Raw genomic sequence first — 25,100 nt, forward strand, 5'->3', positions numbered from 1 at the left:
GGCCTGCTTTCAATTGGCTAGCAGTACTCATCTCAATATCATTTTCCACTCACTATAGATGTTTCTGTCAGGCAATGCAGCCTGGTATCAAAATTCGATTCACACCCTGCCCATTTTACACTGGAGGACATAATATGGCAGACAGCATATGCACACTCATTCTGTATAGAAAGTACGCACCCATATTGGATTGGGATTCTCGGTAGATATTAAAGCATATAGCAGAAACATCATATCCATCTATACATTCAGGCCAATACAAGAAGTATTCTGAACTCATTTAACTCATCTAATTATGGACCAAATTATAGTTGAAATTAGGCATAGAGTTAATCCACACCTTGGGATTAGAAACAGATGAGAGAGGAGCAGGAGTCCCCTCCATCATTCAATTGGTATCACAACTGGTCTTTAACCTCAACAACACTTTCCCACTGTATCCCCACAGACCTTGATGTCTTTTAATATCTAGAAATCTTTTGAGCTCTGTGTTGAAAATACAATTGTCTGGTTCATACATTGTCTGCTCATAGAAGCCTAAAAGCCATTACCTTGTGGTATTTTGCAGGGAAGGTTAAGCAGCATGCCATTTCCCAGGGTTACCATGGAAGTGAATATGAGTGCCTTCCCTGCAGGAATGGATGCAGCTCATGTCAAGATGACAGTCCCTGTCATGCAGAGGAGGACAAGCATCTGCGCGTTGCCATCGTTGCATTCCAAGCTTTCTGTATGCTGTTGGATTTCATTGCAATGCTAGTGGTCTACCATTTCCGCAGATGTAAGGTAAATATTAAGTCTCTTTAATTATATTGAAGCTGTAATGAAGGCATTAACAAAAGTCTGTATTTCAAATTGCAGTGAGGTAAGAAAATCAGGGGGACAATTCTATCAGAAATATTGTTTCCATGACTATGCTGAACTTCAGAGGGCCCAGATTAGGAGCCTCCTGTGGATCAATGATAGTGTACCTACCCCTGGGATCAAGAGGCCTGCATTCAAGTTCTACCTGCTCCACTGGTGTGTAATGACATGTCTGAACAGGCAGATTACAAAAACAAGTTATAATTTCAGAAACCATGCCCAATCCAGTGTTAGACCAGGTACTTTAACAACAGTGGCACTTGATAGTATGGGGTCAATACTGCGCCACAGAGTAACAGGAAAAGGGTTCAGACCAGTCATTATATTTCATGTCATGTTGACAGAATGAAGGGAGCAGGCTGAAACCAAGTACTTCATCATTAAATAAATCAAGGAAAGAAAGTTAAGAAGTAACTTGGCAAATTCTAGAAATAGATTTCCTACAGTTTTTGTACCTTTTCTTGTTAGTCATGCAACTGCCTTGAAAAAGGTGGAAACTGAGAAAAACCAGGGTTTGCAAAGTCCCCTGATGTTATGAGCACTTTTCACAGTTTATCCAAATGCCAGCCATGCTTGTGTGGTGTCATTTTTGCTTTTCAGTCAGAGGTTTTGTGGCTCAAACCACATTCCAAGAACGATGCATACATTCTGTCAGCTGGTAATTCAATTCACGACTGGAAGTGTGCAGCATTGTCAGCGATGCTATCTTTCAAATGCACACAACTGTAAGAGTGGGAGATGCAGAATGCTGTAACTTGCCTAGCTGAACTCTTTACATTTGGTTCAAGTGGCTCCTTCTCTTGGCACTTGAAAAAATGAAAGTGGAATGCACTCTGCAATGGTCGATGCTATATAGCCCATAAAATATAAATGCCCATAGTAATGCAGACCGCATTGTGTTACACTGAGGTGCTGAATTTTGGACTTTTCTATGAAAGAATAACTCAGTGAGTACGTAAGGAGATAAGCATTGATTAAAATGGGGCTTTTGAATTCACATGGCAAAACAGACATTGGAGATTATGAGAATTAAAATGGAGCAGGTCAAGTTTCTGCACAAATCATGAGAGGTATAGATGAGGTGATTGGCAGGTGTCTTTTCCCTGTGGTGGGGATATTCAAGACAGGGAGACATATTTTTAAGATCAAAGGAAAAAGATTTAAAAAGGACATGAGGGGTAACTTTTTTACACAGAGAGTGGTTTGTGTGTGGAATGAACTTCCAGAGGAAGTAGCAAATGCGTGTACAGTTACCACATTTAAAATACATTTTCTGTGTTATATGACCCTATGAAAATTGGTGCCCTGTGATATGCATTGAACACCAGTTACTGTATAATCATCAAGCTTTGTGTTGACCACCCATCTGCCAAGTTGAGTGAGACCAGATTTCTAATTATAAAGTCATTATTCTTTTCTGTATAGTACCAAGAGGATTTCTGCAAGGAATGTCTAGGTTTATGCTGCTGTGACTTCTCTATCATTGCTCCCAAGACTTCATTCTGCTCCCAATTCTTATTGTGTGTTAAAAATGAAATCTACCCACAAGGCCAGCCAGCAGCTAGTTCCAAATTTTTATTTGTTCAATGAGGGATACAGTATTTTCAGGCCAGAACAATATTTAATGCACATTTCTAATTGCTCTTGAGAAGGTGGTGGTGAGTTTTTTCATGGATTTAGAAGGTGCTGTCTAAGGAGTCTTGGTGAATTTCTGCAGTGTATCTTACAAATGGTGCACACTGCTACTACTGGTCATCAGTGATGGAGGGGGTGAGTGTTTGTGGATGTGGTGCCAATCTAGCAGGCTGGATTTTGAATTTTGTTGGAAATCCACCTGCAGGTTGTGGACGGATTTGGGGGAGTCAGGAGGTGAGTTACTTACTTCAGAATTCCTAGCCTCTGAACTTCTCTTGTAATATTTGTATGGCTAATCTAATTCAGTTTCTGGTCAATCATAACCACCAGAACATTGATGGTGGGAAATTTGGAGATGGTAAGCCATGAAATATCAAACTATGATGTTTGGACTCTCTGATGTTGGAGATTGTCATTGCCTGGTACCTGAGTGGTGTCAATGTCGCTTGTCAGTCTAAGCCTGGAAATTGTTCAGGTCTTGATGCATTTGGACATACACTGCTTCAGTATTTTGGGAGTCACAAATGGTGCTGAATATTATACAATCATCAGCGACTATCTCCACTCCTGACCTTATGATTGGGGGATTATCATGATGAAGCAGCTGAAGATGGTTGAGCCTAGGTCACGACCCTGAGGAACTCCTGCAGAGATGTCCCGCAGCTGAGATGATAGACCTCCAGCAGTCTTCCTACAGGGTTATTTTGACTCCAACCAGTGTGGTGTTTCTCTCCTGATTACCTTTGACTCTCACTCTGCTCCAGCTCAGTAATACCACATTCAGTCAAATGCTGCCTTGGTATCACTTGCATCTCAGCTTTGTAGTTCAGCTCTTTTGACCATGTTTGAACAAGGCTGTAATGATGACAGGAACCAAGCGTCCCTGATGGAACCTAAACTGGGCATCACTAGCAGGTTATTGCTGAGCAGGTGCTGCTGAATAGCATTGTTCCATCATTTTACTGTTGATCGAGAGTAGACTGAAGCGGGGGTAATTGGCCAGGTTTGGATTTATCTGACTTTTTTTGTGTACTGGATGTACCTGAGCAATTTTTCACATTGTCTGGTAGATGTTAGTGATGTAGCTGTACTGGAACAGCTTGGCAAACCTACAGCTTACTGGAAGCACTAGCAAATGTGGACAGAGAGCAGATCTCATTTTACAATGTGTGATCAACTGATCATTTGCAGCTAGACACATTACTGGCTGTGAGAAGTCAGGACAATATGTAGTAGTTGAAACAACATTGGCAATGTGACAATTTTGGGCAATTCCTTTGACAAGGGTGATTGCAATGTAATGCAGGTTGTACTTCCATGGAAATGATGAAAGTTGTCTCATGGCCCAAAGCAACAACTTTGCTCCGACAGATTTTATTTCATCATTCCTTTCGTTTGTGATAAGAATGGTACGCTTGGTCAGGCATGTTAAAAATTGCCTTCAAATGCATTTAACAGTCACAATTTTACATTATGTTTAATTTACAATGCACTTCTAAGTAATGTTTTTTTTTAAGCAGGAGCACAATTACCTTTTCTTGCTAATATTAAGTCTGCCCCTAGATAGTGGTTTATTAGTTTGAAACATATTCTGGCAGCATGCCATAAAAAGGTGAATTAAAATAAACCTTGGGAGTCCAAATGTCATTTATGTTCACTAAAGATTCTGAACGATAGAACCATGAATAATGTTGTGCTTGGTCATAAGAAAGTTACAATTCTACATGCAAGTATGTGGATTGCATTGCATCAATGACCTCCAGTTGTATGGTGCTTTAAATACAATAATAATTTTAAGGCAATTAACAAGAGTGTTTTCAAATAAAATTTCATGCAGGGCCACATTAGGAGATGTTAGAACAGATCATTATGCATTGCTCAAATAGGAGGAGAGGTGGAGATGGTTAGGGAAGTAGATTCAGTGTATCGAGCTGAGATTGTTGAAGGCAGGGATCTCTGGACTTGTGGACTATGGTCCCTTTGTTGCTTAGTACTCCCTAGGGACTCTGCCATTCGTTGAATAAAAGCTTCCCTTATTAGACCTCCCAAAATTCATCATCTCACACTTTTCAGCATTAGCTTCATCTGCTGTTACACTGTCCAGTTTACCAGTTGATCAATGACAGAATGTAGCCTTAGACCATCCTGCTCATTATCAACAACATCACCAATTTTTGTGTTATTGCCAAACTTACTAATTATACCTTCTGCATTCGCGTCCAAGTTACTAATTCTAAGTCTTGCTGCATCAGTTCTTTTTTGTCTGGTTTTTATTTAATTTTCAATTCTTTTTCCATCCTTTTCAATTACAAAGTACCATGTTTTATTTTTCCTGCCCTTTTGAAATTTCATTTCTAACTGCTTTGTCTCTTTTTCCTGTTCAAAGCATTTAAATTCAACTATCAATGACTCACTATTTGCAATAGCTAGCATCTATCAAACTTCTACAAATCCAACTGCTGTGCTAGTATTTCAATTATCTTTGCCTTCTTAGTCTTTGCAGGGAATTCTACCCATAATTCCTTTGACAATTTACCCTGTCTATACATCTCATACCTTTGTACATCTCAATTGGATCCCCCCTCACCATTTTCTCACACTTAGAGGAAGGTCAATATGATTACTTATGGAATTCATGAAAATCTGTGGAGATACACCAGGGTATAAAGCTTAGCCAGACATGTTCTTGTTGTTTAGGCATGAAGAAACAAGCTCAGGTGAAAACAAAGACTCAGTACACATTAGAAATCACTTGGTTGAACCTCAATTAACTGGTGCAGATGTCTTCAGAATGGTCAGTAGCACACGGAAGCTAAGACCTGTCATTTGTTTGGTTGGTGTCCTTCTAGCCAGAATGTGTGGGTGCATTGATTTTTACAAAATAGGAGGTGAATGAATTATCAAATGTTTTCCTGTCTAATACATAAGCTCTTATAGAGTGTTCTTTATTGTGCAGTTGTATGGTTCAACACTATCGTTTAATTTGTGTGTTGTCATTTGGTTATGAATTCTATAATTTGCTTCAAGCTCTCTGAACTGATTTGAAATAAACAGTAGCCCATTTTCTTTAGTGATAGTGTTTGGTTAACCCTACTTTGTGAATAACTTGCTTAGAATTTCATGACTCTGAAGTGATTGTTACAGAGTTTGTTGCAATCATGTATGGCTATTTGCAATGTTAGCAATGATCAGCAAGCAGAAAAAGTTGATTCCTAGGGTGCTACATGCATCTCTCCAAAAACACCAACTTGGCATTTTGCCATTTTGTTCCATTGTCCAATGTCTAGGTTTGAAATCCATGGCGATGAGTCGATTCGCTCAATGATGTAGTCATTGCAACTCCCGTGTCTCTTGACCACGAATTATAAATGGCAACAACCAGTTTCATTGAACTGGTGGAATCAGTGTGTCAATGTGAGAAGCTTGACAGTATTCCTTAATCTCCCCAAATCCAGTAAAAAGATTGGATGCTGACCTCTATCATCTTTGTACTCCTTTGGGAACTTCAAGTTTAAATCCAAGCCTATCAAAATGTTTAGCCCCATTAGACTTCTGCCTTTAGTTACGTAGAAAATGAACCTATTACCCTGATGTCTTTGTAACGCATTGGAACTGTGATCATTCTAAAAGTGGAAGGAATTTAGCTTGGCAAATTCAATTTGGATCACTGAAGTCATGGCTTTTAACAAGATGAAAACATCAGCTTAAGGAGTCATTCTGTAATTTATGGATTTAAAGTATTTTCAATTGATTTGACACAATTTAGTTCATTGGCTGGTAGACTACACGTAAAAGCTAATTGTCACAGTTCTGTCATGTCTTGTTTGATGGGCTCACCATTTCAATGGCATCTCTGATGAGATGCATATCATTTGATCATCGCACCTTTTTTTGACTTGAAGTACTTTTTGAGGGCATGTACTTCAATATCAAATGTAATCGCCTCTTCTGTGAGTGGCTTAGATATTCATTAAGCCATTGTGCAAGTATGACTTTCCTATAGATTGCTGCCACACCAGACTGTACGGTTCTTTAGTGAATAAGCAGGGCTGAAATAAATGGTTCTGGAGCTGGTAAAGTTATTTTTTTATAAGCCATCTACAACATCATTTTGGTTATGTATGTGCTTGTTTACTCTAATCGTAGATATATAATTTATTTTTGAGCTTTTCAAAAGAATCTCAGAAATTACAGAATTTTGTAAACACACAGATGGCATCAGCCAGAGCCGAATTCTTCTCCAGGAACTTCTCAGTTCAATTAATTCTATACTCTACACACTAGCTTGACCAGTCAAGTACAGTTACAAAGATCAAAGATCTGACTAGCATAATGAAACACAGATCAATTAAGAAAGACATTGAACACTTTAAAAATTGTTGACTTTTATGTTTATTGGGTTGAAAAGCATCAATACAGGTGAAAGGACCATCTTAAATGTGGAGATTATTAGAGGGGGAACTATGGTGAAGGGGGAGGGTGTGTTGCTGATTGGGGAGGGATTAAAGTTCAATGGTGAGGCAATGCTGATTGTTCAGTCTTACCTTGTCTACCTTGACCAGCAAGTTGAGAAGTCTGGCAGAATGTATCAGTTCAAGAGTAGTTGCAGGGCTCTTCAATTCCACCAGCTCACAACTAGACCCTCTCTACACTTCCCAATCTCCCCCACCATATTAAAGCTTTATGGTGTTTTAGGAGAAACTATCAATCAATGATCATCTGGAGTTCAGAAACAAAATCAGAAATTGCAGGAAAAGCTCAGCAGGTCTGGCAGCATCTGTAGAGAGAAAGCAGATTCAGTGTTTAGGATCAAGTGACCCTTCTTCAGATCATTTGGAGGTCATGCCTTTTCCCAACATTGGGCCATAGGAATCCAATTCCTCTCAATTCTGGTTGGTATGCTCAGTGTCCTGAGGTACAATGCAGCCAATCAAACAGGACGTTTTCATGCTTGTAAAGGAATGTTCAGACTGTTAGCTCCTTTGCCAGGGAAATCAAGCACAAGGCTACAGCATGAATATACTGGATTAGTGGTGCTGGAAGAGCACAGCAGTTCAGGCAGCATCCAACGAGCAGCGAAATCGACATTTCGGGCCAGACTTATATCAGGACTGCATGAAAAGGCCACAGATTTTCATCACTTTGTTTTGGCACTTTTTAAAATATATTTGCGCAATGTCAGCACTGTTGGCAAGACTGGCATTTATGCATCATCCTTAATTGCCCTTGAGAAGATAGTGATTTGCCACCTTCTTGAACTACTGCCATCCTTGCTGTATATGTATGCCCACGGTGCTGTGAGGAACAGGGTTCCAAAATTTTGCCTCACTGACAATGAAGGAACAGCAATATGGTTCTAAAAAGAATACTGCGTGGCATGGAGCCTAATGAGCTGCTGCTCTTCCTGTTCTGGATATTAGTGGTTAAAGGTTTGAAAGATATTATCGAAGGAGTCTTGCGGGTGTGTTACAGTGCATCTTGTGAATGGTTTGCTCTGTTGCTACTGTATGCAGATGGTGGAGAAAGTGAATGTTTTGGTTTGTGAATGAGCTGCCAATCAAGTGGACTGCTTTGTGACATATAGGTATGAGCTCTCGAGTATTGTAGGAACTGCACTCATTCAGGAAAGTAGAGAGTATTCAATCTCATTCTTGACTTGCACATTGCACATGCATAAAAATAAATGCCTCATTTTCTGTCAATGCAGAATGAATGTTTAAGTCTTAAACCATAAGTGAAATTTGTTTCTGCAGAAACTGCTTCTAAAGTGAATACATTCAGATTGGCAGCAAGGAAAGGTATATTCTTTTTCCAAAACATATTCTTTATTCTTTCAATCTTGATAGTGATAAAGACAGGGACACAACTGACTTATCTGTACGTGCGGTCAGAAACTTGGAGCTGCTAAACTTTTCAAAACTATTAACCATTAACAATTCTCATACTTTAGAGAATGAGAACCTAAGAACTGATGCATTAAAATGGCATTGAAGGAAATGACTTGCATTTATTCAATTCTAATCTGAGTTACTCAAAACCATGGAGGCTTGAATTAGACATCGCACTCTGTTTGCATTCTAAAAGGATGACTGAAGCAAAGGTTTTGATGTGCCATCGACTTTCTGCCTGTCTGTTCGAGCTGTTCCTTTAAGTGATATTTTGAAAGAACCTGGATAATACTACTCATGGTGCAAATTTATACGCTTGTAGCAATCTACAGTTTCACTGTGTGCACATTTTCAAAATTAAGTTCTTGCTCTGTTTTCACCCATTTCTTTTAGACTTGTTTTCCACTCCAGCTGATCATTTTTGACTTAAATGGAAAAGCCTTTGGGAGTTTTGTAAAACTTGCTGCCGATTCAGTTTTGTAATTTTGTGTTTCCACCAAAGGTTAATTTAACCCTAAGGATGAGAACTCATTATTCCACCATCTCCCTGAATGTATGTTAACTGTGCTGTGATTTTTAGACATATATCATGATAGTTTCTTCATTCAATTTCTCTTGGCAACATACTTCTTTAAAAAATGTAACTGAATCTAACTTATATTAAGATGAATGGCAAGGAGACTTGGTTTATAGCTTTAGCTCAATGGGTATAATTTTGGGTGTAAAATGGTGTCTGTTGCATGCACGTGTACCTTGCAGTGCAGGTAACGCCAGGCACCTTTGTGATGAGGTTGTTGGCAAGGGTGTTCGGAGACTGCACTGGAAAGATGCAAGAATATGTTCTTCACTGGAAGAATATGTTATGATGCTAATCTGTGTATAATGCTGATTTCACTATTGGTTCCATTTTCAACATCAATATTCCAACTATTGTTACCTTTTAACTTTGCAGTAGGGAAAACACTCCCCCAGTACTATTTAAAACAAAATCATCAGCTACTTTCAGGTTAGTTATGGCTCACTACTGGCCGAGACTGCATTTCTAGAGACATCATTTGGGTGGCATAGTGGTTAGCACTGCTGCCTCACAGCGCCAGAGACCCGGGTTCATTCCCGCCTCAGGCAACTGTCTGTGTGGAGTTTGCACATTCTCCCCGTGTCTGTGTGGGTTTCCTCTGGGTGCTTCGGTTTCCTCCCACAGTCCAACAATGTGCAGGTTAGGTGAATTGGCCTTGCTAAATTGCCTGTAGTGTTAGGTGAAGGGGTAAATGTAGGGGAATGAGTGTGGGTGGGTTGCTCTTCAGAGGGTCGGTGTGGACTTGTTGGGCCAAAGGGCATGTTTCCACACTGTAAGTAATCTAATCTAATCTAATCTAATCTAATCATGATGTTTCCAGTAACATTTCAAATTGCTAAAGTCTATAGGGAGTAGTGTAGCATGTAACGAAGGTCTGTAAAGGCTTTACACTTGATCCCAGTAATTGCTATCCCTTTGCTCTACATTTCAGTAGGGCGAATAAGTAGAGGCAGTACACAATCAGATAAGAATTAAGGGTGAGGAGCAATGTTCTCAGCAGGAGGGCATCCATTTGCTTCAGGAAACAATTCTCCTACCTCTGTAAAGAACAAAGTCTGTCACCTCAGAACTGAATGATGATAACAGTTCACTGGCTGTCAATGTATCCATGACCATGAACATTTTGGTAGCCATGGTGTGGAGATGCTGCTGTTGGACTGGAGTGGACAAAGTCAGAAGTCACACAGCACCAGGTTATAGTCCAACAGGTTTATTTGAAATCACAAGCTTTGGGAGTGCTGCTTCTTCATCAGGTGAAATGGAGGGAGGCACACAGGCACAGAATATAAGACCATAAGACATAAGAGTGAAAGTAAGGCCATTCGGCCCATCGAGTCCACTCTGCCATTCAATCATGGCTGATGGACATTTCAACGCCACTCACCCGCACTCTCCCCCATCCCTTAATTCCTTGATAGATTAAGAATTTATCTATCTCTGCCTTGAAGACATTTAACATCCTGGCCTCCACTGCGCTCAGTGGCAATGAGGTCCACAGGCCAACCACTCTCTGGCTGAAGAAATGTCTCCTCATTTCCGTTTTAAATTGACCCCGTCTAATTCTAAGGCCGTGCCCATGGGTCCTAATATCCCACCTGATGGAAACAATTCCCAGCGTCCATATTTTCTAAGCCATGCATTATCTTGTAAGTTTCTTTTAGATCTACCCTCAACCTTCTAAACTCTAATGAATACAATCCCAGAATCCTCAGCCATTCAATGTATATAGGTGGAAAGATAATGGCATAATAATTCCAGGTAGTTAAGAGTGTCAACAGTTAAGTACAAATGGTATGAGTTAAGTGACGACAGCTGAATAACAAGAAATTGGATGACCAGTGAACCGGTTGATTAAAACAGAGAGCGATAATTACAAATATTCAAAAATGAGATGGTGTTAGAGACAAACCAAATGGTTGGAATAACATGAGTAAGTATCAGAGTTTCATGACGAGGGTCTAACCAAAGTAACAAGTAATCAAATACTGTACAAACTAATTAAGGTAGAGAGATAATCACAAGTAATGGTGTCAAAACAGAATAATAACGAAGATTTTACAAACACAGAACAGTTGTTGGGGTTACAGGTAGGGTGACATGAACCCAAGATCACAGTTGAGGTTGTCCTCGTGGGTATGGAACTTGGCTATCAGTTTCAGCTCGGCAATTCTGCATTGTTATGTACCATGAAGTCCACCTTGGAGGAAGCTTAGCCGAAGATTCTAACAACAGTAGGGTAGAAAGTGTTACAAAACCGGCTGCTGTGTGTGTTCAGGCTTCTGTACCTTCTCCCCGATGGTAGAGGTTGTAGAAAAACATTGCCAGGGTGGGGTGGATCTTTGCGAATGCTGGCAGCCTTTCCTTGACAGCAGGCCTGGTAGATGGATTCTATCGATGGGAAGTTGGCCTTTGTGATTGTCTGGGCTGGGTTCACCTCTCTCTCTGTAACCGTCTGTGATCTTGAATGGTACAGTTGCCATACCAGATAGTAATACATCCAGACAGAATGCTCGCGATGGCGCACCTAAAAATTGGCAAGGGTATTCGCCGTCATGCCAAATTTCCTCAGCTGCCTGAGGAAGAAGAGACGTTGTTGGGCCTTTGTAACCAGTGTGTCCACATGAAGAGTCGAAGAAGGCTTGTGTTGGATGACCACTCCCAGGAGCTTGATACCCTCCACTCATTCTACCTCTGTGCTGTTAATGTTGGGGGGGGGGGCATAAGTACCATCCCACCGAAAGTCAATGAGTTCCTTGGTTTTGCTGGCATTGAGAGCTGGGTTGTTCTCAGTGCACCATTTTTGAGGTCTTCCACCTCCCGTCAGTAGTCTGTTTCACTGCCATCGGAGATTTGACCGGCTATGGTGGTGTCCTCAGTGAACTTGTAAATGGCATTAGTCTGGTATTTGGTGACGCAGAGCACGGGTAGCTTTGAACGTGCCATATCTAAATACAGAGATTACCACAATCATAGAGTGTTAACTAGGCAAAAGTGAGGACTGCAGATGCTGGAAACCAATGTCTAGATTACAGTGGTGCTGGAAAAGCACAGTAGGTCAGGCAGCATCCAAGGAGCAGGAAAATCGACATTTCAGGAAAAAGCCCTTCGTCATCCATGGTTTGTGTGCATGCAAATTGTGCAGGTGAATTCCCATTCAAAATGATGCTTTGGTCCTGCACCAGATTAGTATATTATTAATATTTGAGCCACCATGTCCAAACAGTGCCTGCTGAGTGATAAGGAATATCCACTGACAATTGCCTCATTACTCCCAGGCACAGTCCAAACACAGGTGGGCACCCTGAGGTTGCAGACCTTGCCAACAGGTATATAATACCAGCTGAAAAGAGGGAAGTGGAGGAAGAGAAGAAGCAATCATCATATTCCCTTTACAGTCAGAGCAAGGATATCATGGAGAGAGTGCAGAACATTCTCAAAGAGGAATGGGACCAGCAGGAAGTCATTGTACGCATTGGAACTAAAAACATAGGAAGGAAAAAGGATGAGATTCTGAAGGGAGAATGCAGGAAGTTAGGCAGGAATTTAAAAAGGAGGTTCTTGAGGGTTGTGATATCTGGATTACTCCTAATGCTATGAGCTAGTGAGGGCAGGAATAGGAGGATAGAGCAGATGAATGAGTGGCTGAGCTGCTGGTGCCGAGGAGAAGGGTTCATATTTTTGGATCATTGGCATCTCTTCTGGGATAGAAGTGACCTGTATAAGAAGGATGGATTGTACCTGAATTGGAAGGGGGGCGAATATACTGGCAGGGGGATTTGCTCGAGCTGATTGGGAGGATTTAAACTAGTAAGGTGGGGGGGGGGGGGGGGGGGGGGGGGGGGAGATGGGTGGGGGAGATGGGTAGGGGGGGCGGGACCCAGGGAGACAGTAAGGAAGGAGATCAATCTGAGACTGGTACAGTTGGGAAAAAGACTGAGTCAGACAGTCAGGACAGGCAGGGACAAAGCAGAGAGCAAGGTAGGACTGATAAATTAAACTGCATTTACTTCAATGTAAGAGGCCTAAAAGGGAAGGCAGATAAACTCAGGGCATGGTTAGGAACATGGGACTGGGATATCAGAGCAATTACAGAAACGAGGATCAGGAATGAACAGGACTGGCAGCTTAATGTTCCAGGATACAAATGCTACAGGAAGACATTTTATAAATGCATTAAGGACATAAAGGTAACTAGGGAGAGAATACGGCCCTTAAGATCAGCAAGGCACCCCATGTGTGGAGCCACAGGAGATGGGGGAGACACTAACTGAGTATTTTTCATTTGTGTTATACTATGCAGAAGGACATGGAAGATATAGAATGTAGGGAAATAGATGGTAACATCTTGAAAAATGTCCACATTACCGAGGAGGAAGTGCTGGATGTCTTGAAATGCATAAAAGTGGATAAATCCACAGGAACTGATCAGGTGTAACCTTGAACTCTATGGGAAACTAGGGAAGTGATTACTGGACCTCTTACTGAGATATTTGTATCATCGATAGTCACAGGTGAGGTGCCGGAAGACTGGAGATTGACTAACATGGTGCCACTGTTTAAGAAAGGTGGTAAGGACAAGCCAGGAAACTAAAGACTGGGAATCCTGACATCGATAGTAGGCAAGTTGTTGGAGGGAATACTGAGGGACAAGATGTGCATGCATTTGGAAAGGCAAGGATTGCTTAGGGATAGTTAGCATGGTTTGTGCGTGGGAAACCATGATTGAGTTTTTTGAAGAAGTAACAAAGAAGATTGATGAGGGCAGAGCAGTAGATGTGATCTATATGGACTTCTATAAGGTGTTCAACAAGGTTTCCCATGGGAGACTGATTAGCAAGGTTAGATCTCATGGAATACAGGGAGAACTAGCCATTGGGATGCAGAACTGGCTCAAAGGTAGAAGACAGAGGGTGGTGGTAGAGGGTTGTTTTTCAGACTGGGGTCCTGTGACCCGTGGAGTGTCACAAGTGCCTCAGCTGCCCTTACCCACGCTCTCACCGTATCCCTTAATTCCTTTATTGTTCAAAAAAAAGTCTACCTTAGCCTTAAGAATATTTACTGAAGTAACATCAACTACTTCACTGGGCAGGGAATTCCATAGATTCACAACCCTCTGGGTGAAGAAGTTCCTTCTCAATTCGGTCCGAAATCTGCTTCCCCTGATTTTGAGGGAATGCCCTCTTGTTCTAGTTTTACCTGCCAGTTGAAACATCCTCTCTACGTCTATCTTATCTATTCCTGTCATAATTTATATGTTTCTATAAGATCCGCCCTCATTCTACTAAATTCCAATGAATCTAATCCCAGTCTCCTCAGTCTCTCCTCATAAGCCAACCCTCTTAACTCCAGAATCAACCTAGTGAACCTCCTCTGCACCCCCTTCAGTGCCAGTATATCCTTTCTCAAGTAATGAGACCAAAGGTGCACGCAGTACTCCAGATGTGGCCTCACCAGCACCCTATACAGCTGCAACATGACTTCCCTGCACTTAAATTCAATCCCTTCAGCAGTGAAGGACAAAATTCTATTTGCCTTCCTCGTTACCTATTGTACCTGCAGACCAACCTTCTATAATTCATGCACAAGGACACTCAGTCCCTCTGCACAGCAGCACGCTGCAACGTTTTACCATTCAAGTAATAGTAATTTTGCACTGTTACTCCTACCAAAATGGATAACTTCACATTTATTAACACTGTATTCCATCTGCTAGACCTTTGCCAACTCACCTAAAGTATCTATGTTCCTCTGCAAGGTTTCACAGTCCTCTGCACACTTTGCTCTGCCACTCATCTTAATATCATCGGCAAACTGTGAATTGTGAATAATTGAGGTCCCAACACTGATCCCTGAGGCACATCACTAGTCACTGATCGCCAACCAGAATAGCATTCATTTATCCCCAATCTTTGCTTCCTGTTAGTCAACCAATCCTCTATGCATGTCAATACTTTACACGTAATGCCATTTTATGCAGCAGCCTCTTGTGCGACAACTTGTCAAAGCCTTTTTGGAAATCTAGGTACACCACATCCATTGGGTCCCACTTGTCCACTGTGGTTGCGATGTCTTCATTGAATTCCAAAAGATTAGTTAAGCGTGACCTGCCCTTCACGAACCCATGCTGTGTCTGCCCAATGGGACATTTTCTATCTTGATGCCTTTCTATTCCTTACTTGATAACAGACTGAAACATCTTCCCTACTACAGAGGTTAAGCTAACTGGTCTATAATTCCCCATCTTTTGTCTATCACCCTTTTTAAAGTTAAAAATCACACAACACCAGGTTATAGTCCAACAGGTTTAATTGGAAGCACTAGCTTTCGGATGAAGGAGCGACACTCCGAAAGCTAGTGCTTCCAAATAAACCTCTTGGACTACAACCTGGTGTTGTGTGATTTTTAACTTTGTACACCCCAGTACAACACCGGCATCTCCAAATCATGCCCTTTTTAAACAGTGGCATCACATTTGCTGTTTTCCAATCTGCTGGAACTACCTCAGAGTCCAGCAAATTTTGGAAAATTACCACAAGTGCACTTGCTATTTCTCCCGCTATCTCTTTTAATACCCTGGAATGCATTCCATCAGGGCCAGGAGACTTGTCTATCCTTAGCTCCATTAGCTTTCCCAACACTACCTCTTCCAGGTCTTCACCTCCCTTTGTCTCTTTGTCAATTACTGGCATGTTATTCTTGTCCTCCACTGTGAAGACCGACACGAAATTCCTATTCAATGCCTCGGCCATTTCCTCATATCGCATAATTAAATGCCCTTCCTGATCCTCTAAAGGACCAATGTTTACCTTAGCCACTCTTTTTCATTTTATATATTTATAGAAACTTTTTTTATCTGTCTTTTTATTCTGAGCTAGTTTTTTTTCTCATGTTCTATTCTACTTTTCTTAAAGCACAGTAAGTCTGTGAAGCTGAGGTGAAGCATTGAATGTCAAGGGTACATCCTGATTGATAGAGATTGTTTTTAATTGAATGATGACACTGTGGAACATTGCAGTTGGAGGCTAATTGTGGTGTGACTTGATATGCCATTTGAAAATGCCATTATTAGGTTTGAATTACTTGTGTGAGATCTTTGAACCACTTTTGGCACTGCATTCGGTTCATTGGGACTGCATTCCAAGAATTCATTGCAATTGCTTTCTGTTCCCATTGTCTTCTCCAAGTTTGCCTGAAGGATCTTTTGGCTCCCTAACAATAAAGAACAACTCTCCTTCTGTCCATCAAGACCTTCATTTTGTGTCAGAGAACATTGGAAACTGCATTCTCTGTTATTTTCTGCCACTTCTATGTTTGGCCATAGCCCAAAGGATTTTTTGCAATAATTTTAACACACTTTCTCCCAAACAAATGCACTTCACCTTTCAGAGTTTAAACTATGTAGAGTAGACTGGCTTGAATTTTCGAATGATTTTCTGCCCCTGGCTCAAGTCTGTAGCCACCCAGCAGCTGGTTGCATGATGCAATCATGTAAACGGGAACTTGGAATGAAGTCTGTTTTTTGTCTGAAATGCAAAGAGAAGGCTTGGGTTAGTCACACATTGCAATTCCCACATCTGCTTTTGGGCCTTATCCTCCTTTTTATTGTTCTCTTTTGGAATATGGGTATCACTAGCTCACCAGCATTTATTGCTTCCCCCTAATTGGCCTTGAGAAGATGGTGGTGAGCTGCCTTCTTGAATCGCTGCAGTCCACACACTGTAGGTTGATCCATAATGTCCCAATGGAGGAAATTCCAGGACTTTCGCCTAATAACAGAGAAGGAACAGTGATGTGTTTCCAAGGCAGGATGATGAGTAGCTTGGAGGGGAACTTGTAGGTGGTGCTGTTCCCATGTATGTATTGACCTTGTCCTCCTAGATGGAAGTGTTCTGGGCTTTGGAATGTGCAGTCTAAGTAGCTTTGGTGAATTTCTGCAATGCATCTTGTAGGGAGCAAGCACTGCAGCTACTGAGTGTTTACTGGTGGAGAAAGTGAATGCTGATGGAGGTAGTCTCAATCCAGGAGGCTGTTTTTTTCCTGGATGATGTTAAGCTTCCCCAGGGAAGTGGGGAGTTTTCAATCGTGCCCCTGACTTATGCAATGCAGATGGTGTACAGGCTTTGGGGAGTCAAGAGATGAGTTACCTGCAGCAGTATTCCTAGTCTCTGACCTGTTCTTGTAGCCACTGTGTTTATGTAGCAAATTTTGTTAAGTTTGTTGTCAATAGTAAGCCCCAGAATGTTGATAGTGGGGATTAACGTTGAATGTCAAGGTGCAGTTGTTAGATTGTCTCTTATTGGAGTTGGCCATTGCCTGGCATTTGTGTGGTGCGAATGTTACTTGCTACTCCTCAGCCCAATCCTGGATATTGTCAAGGTCTTGCTGCATTGGAATCAGGACTGCTCCAGTATTTCAGAAATTGCCAACGGGGCTGAGCATTGTGTAATCAGCAGTAAACATCCCCACTTCTGACCTTATGATGGAGGGAAAGTCGCTGACGAAGCTGCTGGAAATGGATGGGCCTATGACACTATCCTGAGCAAATACTACACATTGTTTGATATGCATTGCACTAAATCATATTATCTATCCTAAGTACTATAAAGTATATTTTGAGTCTGTCCTCCTGGTGTGTGGTGTGACTTCTTGTGAACACAGCTGAAAATGTGTTGCTGGAAAAGCGCAGCAGATCAGGAAGGGCTCATGCCCGAAACGTCGATTCCCCTGTTCCTTGGATGCTGCCTGACCTGCTGCGCTTTTCCAGCACCACATTTTCAGCTCTGATCTCCAACATCTGCAGTCCTCCCTTTCTTGTGAACACAGTTTGGATAACAAGATGTGAAGGCCTTGATATAAACCCTGAAGCTGAGGTGACTGACCTCCAACAACCGGAACCACACAAAATGTTAAATACTTATAAATAACAATGGTACTGGTAACAGAAATCGATAGAAAATCTAAAAGAAATTAATCATATATATTTTTGAGAAATTCCAGTGAGAGTTAATTAATTTTAAAATATTGACATGACAGAGGCAATTTGTTGGTGCTGCACAGCATTTTATTCTCCATTCAACCTTCTTTTGTACTATGGTTCTTAAGCTAAAGTAAACACAGTCTTGAATGTGGATAAGTGATCTTTCCTCGTAGGAGCAGTAGTTTTTTTCAGTAAGTTGTCATTTTGCATTAAGTGTCAGTTTTCTTTGTTAAATTGTTCATAATTGATGTCAAACAACAATGTGAAATCTTTTTTTCATCTTTCAGAGTATCCGAGCATCAGGACTGGTGTTGCTGGAGACAATTCTTTTTGGAGCTTTGCTTCTGTACTTTCCTGTAAGTGTTTAATGATTTATGCTTAAATCAATGGTTCAGTCCAAGAAAGGTTTTGATCTGTGGACAGATAGGCATACAAATATAACGAATGAAATAGTCTGCCTGGAGCCATTTTCACTGTCAGTACTTATCTAATATGTGGCAAGCTGCCTAAGTGTTGAGATGATGCAAAACGTAAATGGGCAATCTCATTTACATTTGTCTTAGAGCTGTTTTAACAAAAGACATTTGCCACATTGCATCACTTTCCATTATAAAGTATTGCAAAGTTAATATACCATAGATGCGTGCAAAGACAACTAATGCAACTGACTAAAACTTCCAATCAGTCATACTCAGTTGCTGTTTGCTCTGCTTGTCTGTGTCTTTCTTGTTTATTTCCCAACCTGGTAAGTTGTTACAACTTGGACTTCTCTGTTTTTTACTCATTCGTGTGATGTGGTCATCCAAATTTAGGTCAGTGTTTATTGCCCATCCCTATCATAACATTCCCTCTAATATTCCTTTCCACTGTTCAGACCTCTAAGGTCCATGTGTGCTTGCAGCTTTCGGAAGCATAAACCAATGCGTCAGCACGCTGAGTGGCATACATCATTGATCTTTAATTCCCTCGAGAAGATGATGGTGATCTACTGCAGTCCATGTTGTGCTGGTACATGCACAATGCTGTTAGGATGGGAGGTCCAGGATTTTCACCCAACAATCATGAAGGGACGGTGATACATTTCCAAAGCAGGAGAGTGAGTGATTTGGTGTGGAGCTTGCTGGTGGTGGTATTTCCTTGCCTTTGTCCTTCCAGATGGTATGTTTATAAATTTTGGATGTGCTGTCAAAGGAGAATTGGGTAAATTTTTGTAAGTGCACCTTGTAGATACATTGTTGTTACCATGCATCAGTGTTAGAGGAAGTGAATGCTGTGGATGTGGTGCAATTCAAGCTTTTGATGGTGTTAAATATCTTGAGGGTGATTGGAGCTGCACTCGTCCAGGCAAATGGAGGTTACTCCATCACACTCCTGACTTGTGCCATATAGATGATGAATAGGATTTGGGGAGTAAGACAGTGAGTTACTTGCTGTAGAATTCCCAGGCTATGATTTGCTCCTTTTGCCACAGTATATATATGACTAGTTCAGTCATAAGAACTTAAGAACAGAAGAACTAGGAGCAGGAGTAGGCGATTCAGTCCCTACAGTCTGCTCCACCATTTGATATGATCATGAATGATCTCAGCTCAGCCTCTACTCCACTCTCCTGCCTGCATTCCATAACCCTTCAACCCATTAGTGATTAAAAATCTATCTCATCTTTAAATTTACTCAATGTCCCAGTATTGATTGCACTCTGTGGTAGTGAATTCAACAAATGCAGGACCCTTTCAGAGAAGTTAGTTCTCCTTATCTTTGTTTTAAATCTACTACCTCTGATCTGCAAACTCTGACTTCTCATTCTAGATTTTCCCACAAGACCAAACATTTTGTCAATTCGCTTGAGCATCTAATGAATCTCAATTAGATCTCCTCTCATTCTTCTAAGTTCCAATGAGTATGGACTTAAACAGCTCAATTGCTTTTCATAAGATAAGCCTCTCATCTCTGGGGAGAAAGTGAGGACTGCAGATCAGAGCTGAAAATGTGTTGCTGGAAAAGCGCAGCAGGTCAGGCAGCATCCAAGGAACAGGAGAATCGACGTTTCAGGCATAAGCCCTTCTTCAGGAATGAAGAAAGTATGTCCAGCATCTTAGCCTGCTGGACACACTTTCCTCATTCCCAAAGAAGGGCTTATGCCCGAAACGTCGATTCTCCTGTTCCTTGGATGCTGCCTGACCTGCTGCGCTTTTCCAGCAACACATTTTCAGCTCTCATCTCTGGGGTTCAGTTCCTGTTCAATGGTAAGCCCCGAGATCATGATAATGGAGGATTCAGCAATGACATTCATTGTCAAGGGGTGATGATTAGATTCTGTCTTGCTGGAAATGGTTATTGCCTGGCACTTGTGTCGTTCAAATCTTACTCATCACTTATAAGCCAATCTGGAATGTTCAGTCTTGCTCCATTTAGACAATGATTGCTTCAGTATCTGAAAAGTTCCAAATGGTACTGAACATTTGTACAATCACCAGTGAATATTGCCATTTTTGACCTTATGATGGAGGGAAGGTCATTGATGCAGAGGGTTTTGCCAAGGACTCTACCCTGAGAAACTCATGCAGAGATGTTCTGGAGCTGAGAGGATATATGAGAATATTTCTGTGCTATCGATTAGTCATTTGTACAACAACATTTCATAGGAGAGGGGACTCCATGGCAACACAAACAAATTTCTATGCAACTATTTAAAATACTCCTTTGTTTTGTTCCTTGGTATTTTCAACTTTGTCTGTCCTATTTTTTTCAATTCTTATGTCAGTTTGTCAGTGTCTTCTCATTGGATTGATTTGTTCACAAGCAGGTGCTTTCTCCTCATTTCAGAAGTTAGAAAAGCACTTTTGGAGATTTAGTCTAAAAAAATCTTTTTGCTTGTCTTTCCAGCTTTTGTTTCATTTCTTAAGTTCATTTCTAGTTGTTGAAGTAACCGAACAAATCATGACATATTCAAATGTAAATGTTTTGCTCACCTGATCCAGTGAAATTGTATCTTTAAATGCTGTTAGTATGATTCGGGAATGTGCCTGGATGGGTGCAGCTCCAATCACCCTCAGGATGTTTATCACCATCAAAATCTTGATTTGCACCACATCCACAAACATTCACTTCCTCCATCATTGTTGCATGGTAACAGAAATGTGTTATAAGAGGGATCTTTCTACATTCAACTGTGCTGGGAGAAATCTTTGAAGAGTGCTTTGTACAGTACTGGTTCCATATTTAAGGAAGGATGTAAATGCATTGGAAATAATTCAAAAATGGTTATTGGATGAATACCTGAAATACAAGTGTTATCTGGAAAGGTTGGACTAGTATCCATTCAAGTTCCGAAGAGTAAGAGATGACTTAGTTGAAACATATAAAATTTTAAAGGGCTTTGACAGGGCAAATAAGGAGACGAAGTTTTCTTTTGTGAAAGAACCTAGAATTAGTGATCACTGTTAAATAATAAGGAGTCATCCACTTAAAATGAAGATATTTTCTTCAAGGGGTCATGAGTCTTTGGAACTCTTCCAACTGCACTGGAAGCAGAAACTTTGAATATTTTCAAGGGAGAAGTGGATAGATTCTTGGGTAGCAAAAAAATGCAAGATTAAGAGGGGTAGATAGGAAGACAGTGTCAAAGTTACAATTGGATCAACTGTGATCCTATTAAATGGAGGTGCAGGCTCGAGGTGTCAACTGACCTACTCCTGCTCCTAATTTACATGTTCATATGTACTTGTGAGGCAAAGTAAAAAACAGCATGCACACCAGTGACCAGAACCTTAATTTTCTGATAGGAAGTCTGTTGGAGTGCCAGACTGTCATCCACTAAATTACACAACAGCTCAGAGAGCTGGGAAAGTGTGCACCAGGAGAGTGGACACTGGTTCCATCATGTGCAGTCCTGGGAGGTAGACCAGAAACTGTTCTGATGAGCTCAAGTATGGGAGGAAATTCTCACTGTTTTAAAATAATTTCTTGGCTGTAGAGTTTACAGTTTCAAATGATTTATTTTATCAAATGCAACATAGGCTCTGAACAAAAAACAGAAATTGCTGGAAAAACTCATGCATCTATGGACAGAAAGCCAAGTTAAAGTTTGGGTCCAGTGACCCTTCTTCAGAACTGTCCTTCTGACCTGACCTGCTGAGTTTTCCAGCAATTTCTGTTTTTGTTTTCGTTTCTGACTTACAGCGTCTGCAATTCCTTTGCTTTTTTTTGTTTAGTATAGGACCTGAAAACCTGAGAACTGCTTTGATGTGGTGGATGGAGGGAAAAGCAAAATTTCTACTTTTCCTTTAGTCTTATGAATGAATTTGTTCCCATTGGAAATCCTGAATTCAGGCTATTCAATGTATCAAGTCAATTTTTGATGATATGTCGCCATAGTCTTACCAGACCATAGGGGCTGCTCTCTCATTAGAGAGAAGCGACTGGTAGTGATTTAACCTGAGGGCCACCAGACCTCAGGTGATGGAAGAGGTTGAGATGATAGAACATAGAACAGTCCTTGATGTTGTGCCAACCTTTTATCCTACTCTAAGATCAAACTAACCTACATACCCTTCATTTCACTGGCATCAATGTACCTACCCAAGAGTTGCTTAAATGTCCCTAATGTATCTGACTTTACTACCACTGCTGGTAGTGCATTTTATGCTCCAACCACTCTCTGTGTAAAGAACCTACCTCTGACATCTCCTCTAAAGGTTCCACCAATCACCTTAAAATTATGTCCCCTCACAATAGCCATCTCCGTCCCAGGAAAAAGTCTCTGGCTATCCACACTATCTATGCCTCTCATCATCTTGTGCACCTCTATCAAATCACCTCTCATCCTTCTTTGCTCCAATGAGAAAAGCCCTAAATTCCTCAACCTTTCTTCATAAGACATGCCCTCCAATGCAGGCAGCATCCTGGTAAATCTCCTCCACACCCTGTCTAAAGCTTCCACATCTTTCCTATAATGAGGCAACCTGAACTAAATATTCCAAGTGTGCTCTACCAAAGGCTTATAGAACTACAGTATAACCTCATGGCTTTTAAACTCCATCCCTCTGCTAATAAGAGTCAACACACCATACACCTTGTTAACAACTCTATCAACTTTAGGTGGCAACTTTGAAGGATCTATGGATGTGGACCCCAAGATCCCTCTTTACCTCCACACTGCCAAGAATCCTGCCTTTAACCCTGTATTCTGCATTCAAATTCGACCTTGCAAATGAATCACTTCACACTTTTCCAGGTTGGAGTCCATCTGCCACTTCTCAGCACAGTTTTGCATCCTGTCAATGTCCTGTTTCAACCTACAACAGACCTCCATACTATGCACAACTCCATCAAACTTCATGTCATCGGCAAACTTAGTTACTCATCCATTCATTTCCTCATCCAAGACATTTATAAAAATCACAGAGCAGAGGTCCAAGAACAGATCCCTGTGGAACGCCACTGGTTATTGAGTTCCAGGTTGATTACTTTCCATTAACCACCACCCTCTGTCTTCTTTGGCCAGCAAATTCTGTATCCAGACAGCTAGATTTCCCTGTATCCTATGCCTCCTTACTTTCTGAATGAGCCCACCATGGGGAACCTTATCAAATGTCTTACTGAAATCCACATACACCACATCCACTGGTCTACCTTCAATGAGTTTTGTCACATCCTCAAATAATTCAATAAGGCTCTCAAACCCATGCTGACTATCTCTAAATCTAGCTATACATTTTCAAATAATCATTAAACCTGTCTCTCAGAATCCTCTCCAATAATTTCCCCGCCACAGACATAAGACTGACTGGTCTGTAATTTTCAGGGTTATCCCTGTTCCCTTTCTTGAACAAGGGAATAACATTTGCCACCCTTCAATCATCTTGTACTACTCCAGTGGACAGTGAGGACACAAAGATCCTCGCCAAAAGTGCAGCAATCTCTTCCCTCACTTCAGTAGTAACCTTAGCTATATTCTGTCTGGTAAGAAGAGTCCTTCATGGCAACCTCAAACCAGTGATAGGAATTGAACCCATGCCATTGGCGTCACACTGCTCTGTAAACCAACAATCCAGCCAATTGAGCTAAACCAATTTCTCATCAAGTCAATACTGATACAATTGCTGGCATAACATGGAGCCTTGTTTGAAGTGTGCAGAAGCTGCTTGGTGCATCACATTAGAATCATAGAGATGTACAGCATGGAAGCGGACCCTTCCGTCTATTTTGTCCATACTGACCAGATATTCCAACCCAATCTAGTCCCACTTGCAAGCCATATCCTTCCAAATCCTTCCTATTCATATACCCATCCAGGTAACCTTTAAATGTTGCAATTGTACCAGCCTCCCCACATCCTCTGGCAGCTCATTCCAAACACATACCACCCTCTGCGTGAAAAAGTTGCCCCTTAGGTCTTTTTTATATCTTTCCCCTCTCACCCTAAACCTATGCCCTCTGGTTCTGGACTGAGGGAAAAGACTTTTGTCTGTTTATCCTATCCATGCCCCTCATGATTTTATAAACCTCTATAAGGTCACCCCTCAGCCTCCGATGTTCCATCCTCCAACCCTGGCAACATCCTTGTAAATCTTTCTGAACCCTTTCAAGTTTCACAACATCCTTCTGATAGAAGGGAGACCAGAGATGCATGCAATATTCCAAAAGTGGCCTAACCAATGTCCTGTACAGCCGCAACATGACCTTCCAACTCCTGTACTCAATGCTCTGACCAATAAAGGAAAGAAAATGCTGGCTGGCAGCGGTGGGATTCAAACCCACCCCTCTGAAGAGACTGGAGCCTAAATCCAGTGGTTTAGACCGCTCGGCCAAGCTACCGCTTTGTTGGACAAACGTGAGCTGTGTTGCTTGGAAAAATTGGTTAAAAAAGATGTTTCTGCAAAATGTGCCCAGGCTCCTTCTGACAATCCTTGCATTATAATTAATTAAGGTGTAAAAGAAGCCTGTGAATTCCAGAGCACTCTCTTCTGCATCGTCAATCTTATGCTGAATGCCAGGATTTCAGGGCTGTCCTGTTAAACTGATGACCATATTATTGAACCACTCCAGGAAGGAGAACAATTTGCAACAGCCTCAGAAAAGAACAGAACACTGCCAGATCAGAATCCCTCCCAACATTAACCTCTCCCTCCCAACACTAACTGTTCCTCATTCTTGCAAA

At 41.3% G+C, this 25,100-nt stretch overlaps 1 protein-coding gene across 1 annotated transcript in view; it reads left to right on the forward strand.

Annotated features, from left to right (window-relative positions):
• gpr158a (G protein-coupled receptor 158a) overlaps window positions 1-25,100 on the forward strand; it is a 670,521-nt gene that overhangs the window by 453,745 nt on the left and 191,676 nt on the right. The window contains exons 4-5 of the mRNA XM_072575980.1: window positions 569-783; window positions 18,226-18,294. Of these exons, the coding sequence (XP_072432081.1) occupies window positions 569-783; window positions 18,226-18,294 (284 nt within the window). The remainder of the gene's footprint in view (window positions 1-568; window positions 784-18,225; window positions 18,295-25,100) is intronic.

Source organism: Chiloscyllium punctatum, chromosome 8 (genome assembly GCF_047496795.1).
Source record: "Chiloscyllium punctatum isolate Juve2018m chromosome 8, sChiPun1.3, whole genome shotgun sequence".
Taxonomy (NCBI): Eukaryota; Metazoa; Chordata; class Chondrichthyes; order Orectolobiformes; family Hemiscylliidae; genus Chiloscyllium; species Chiloscyllium punctatum.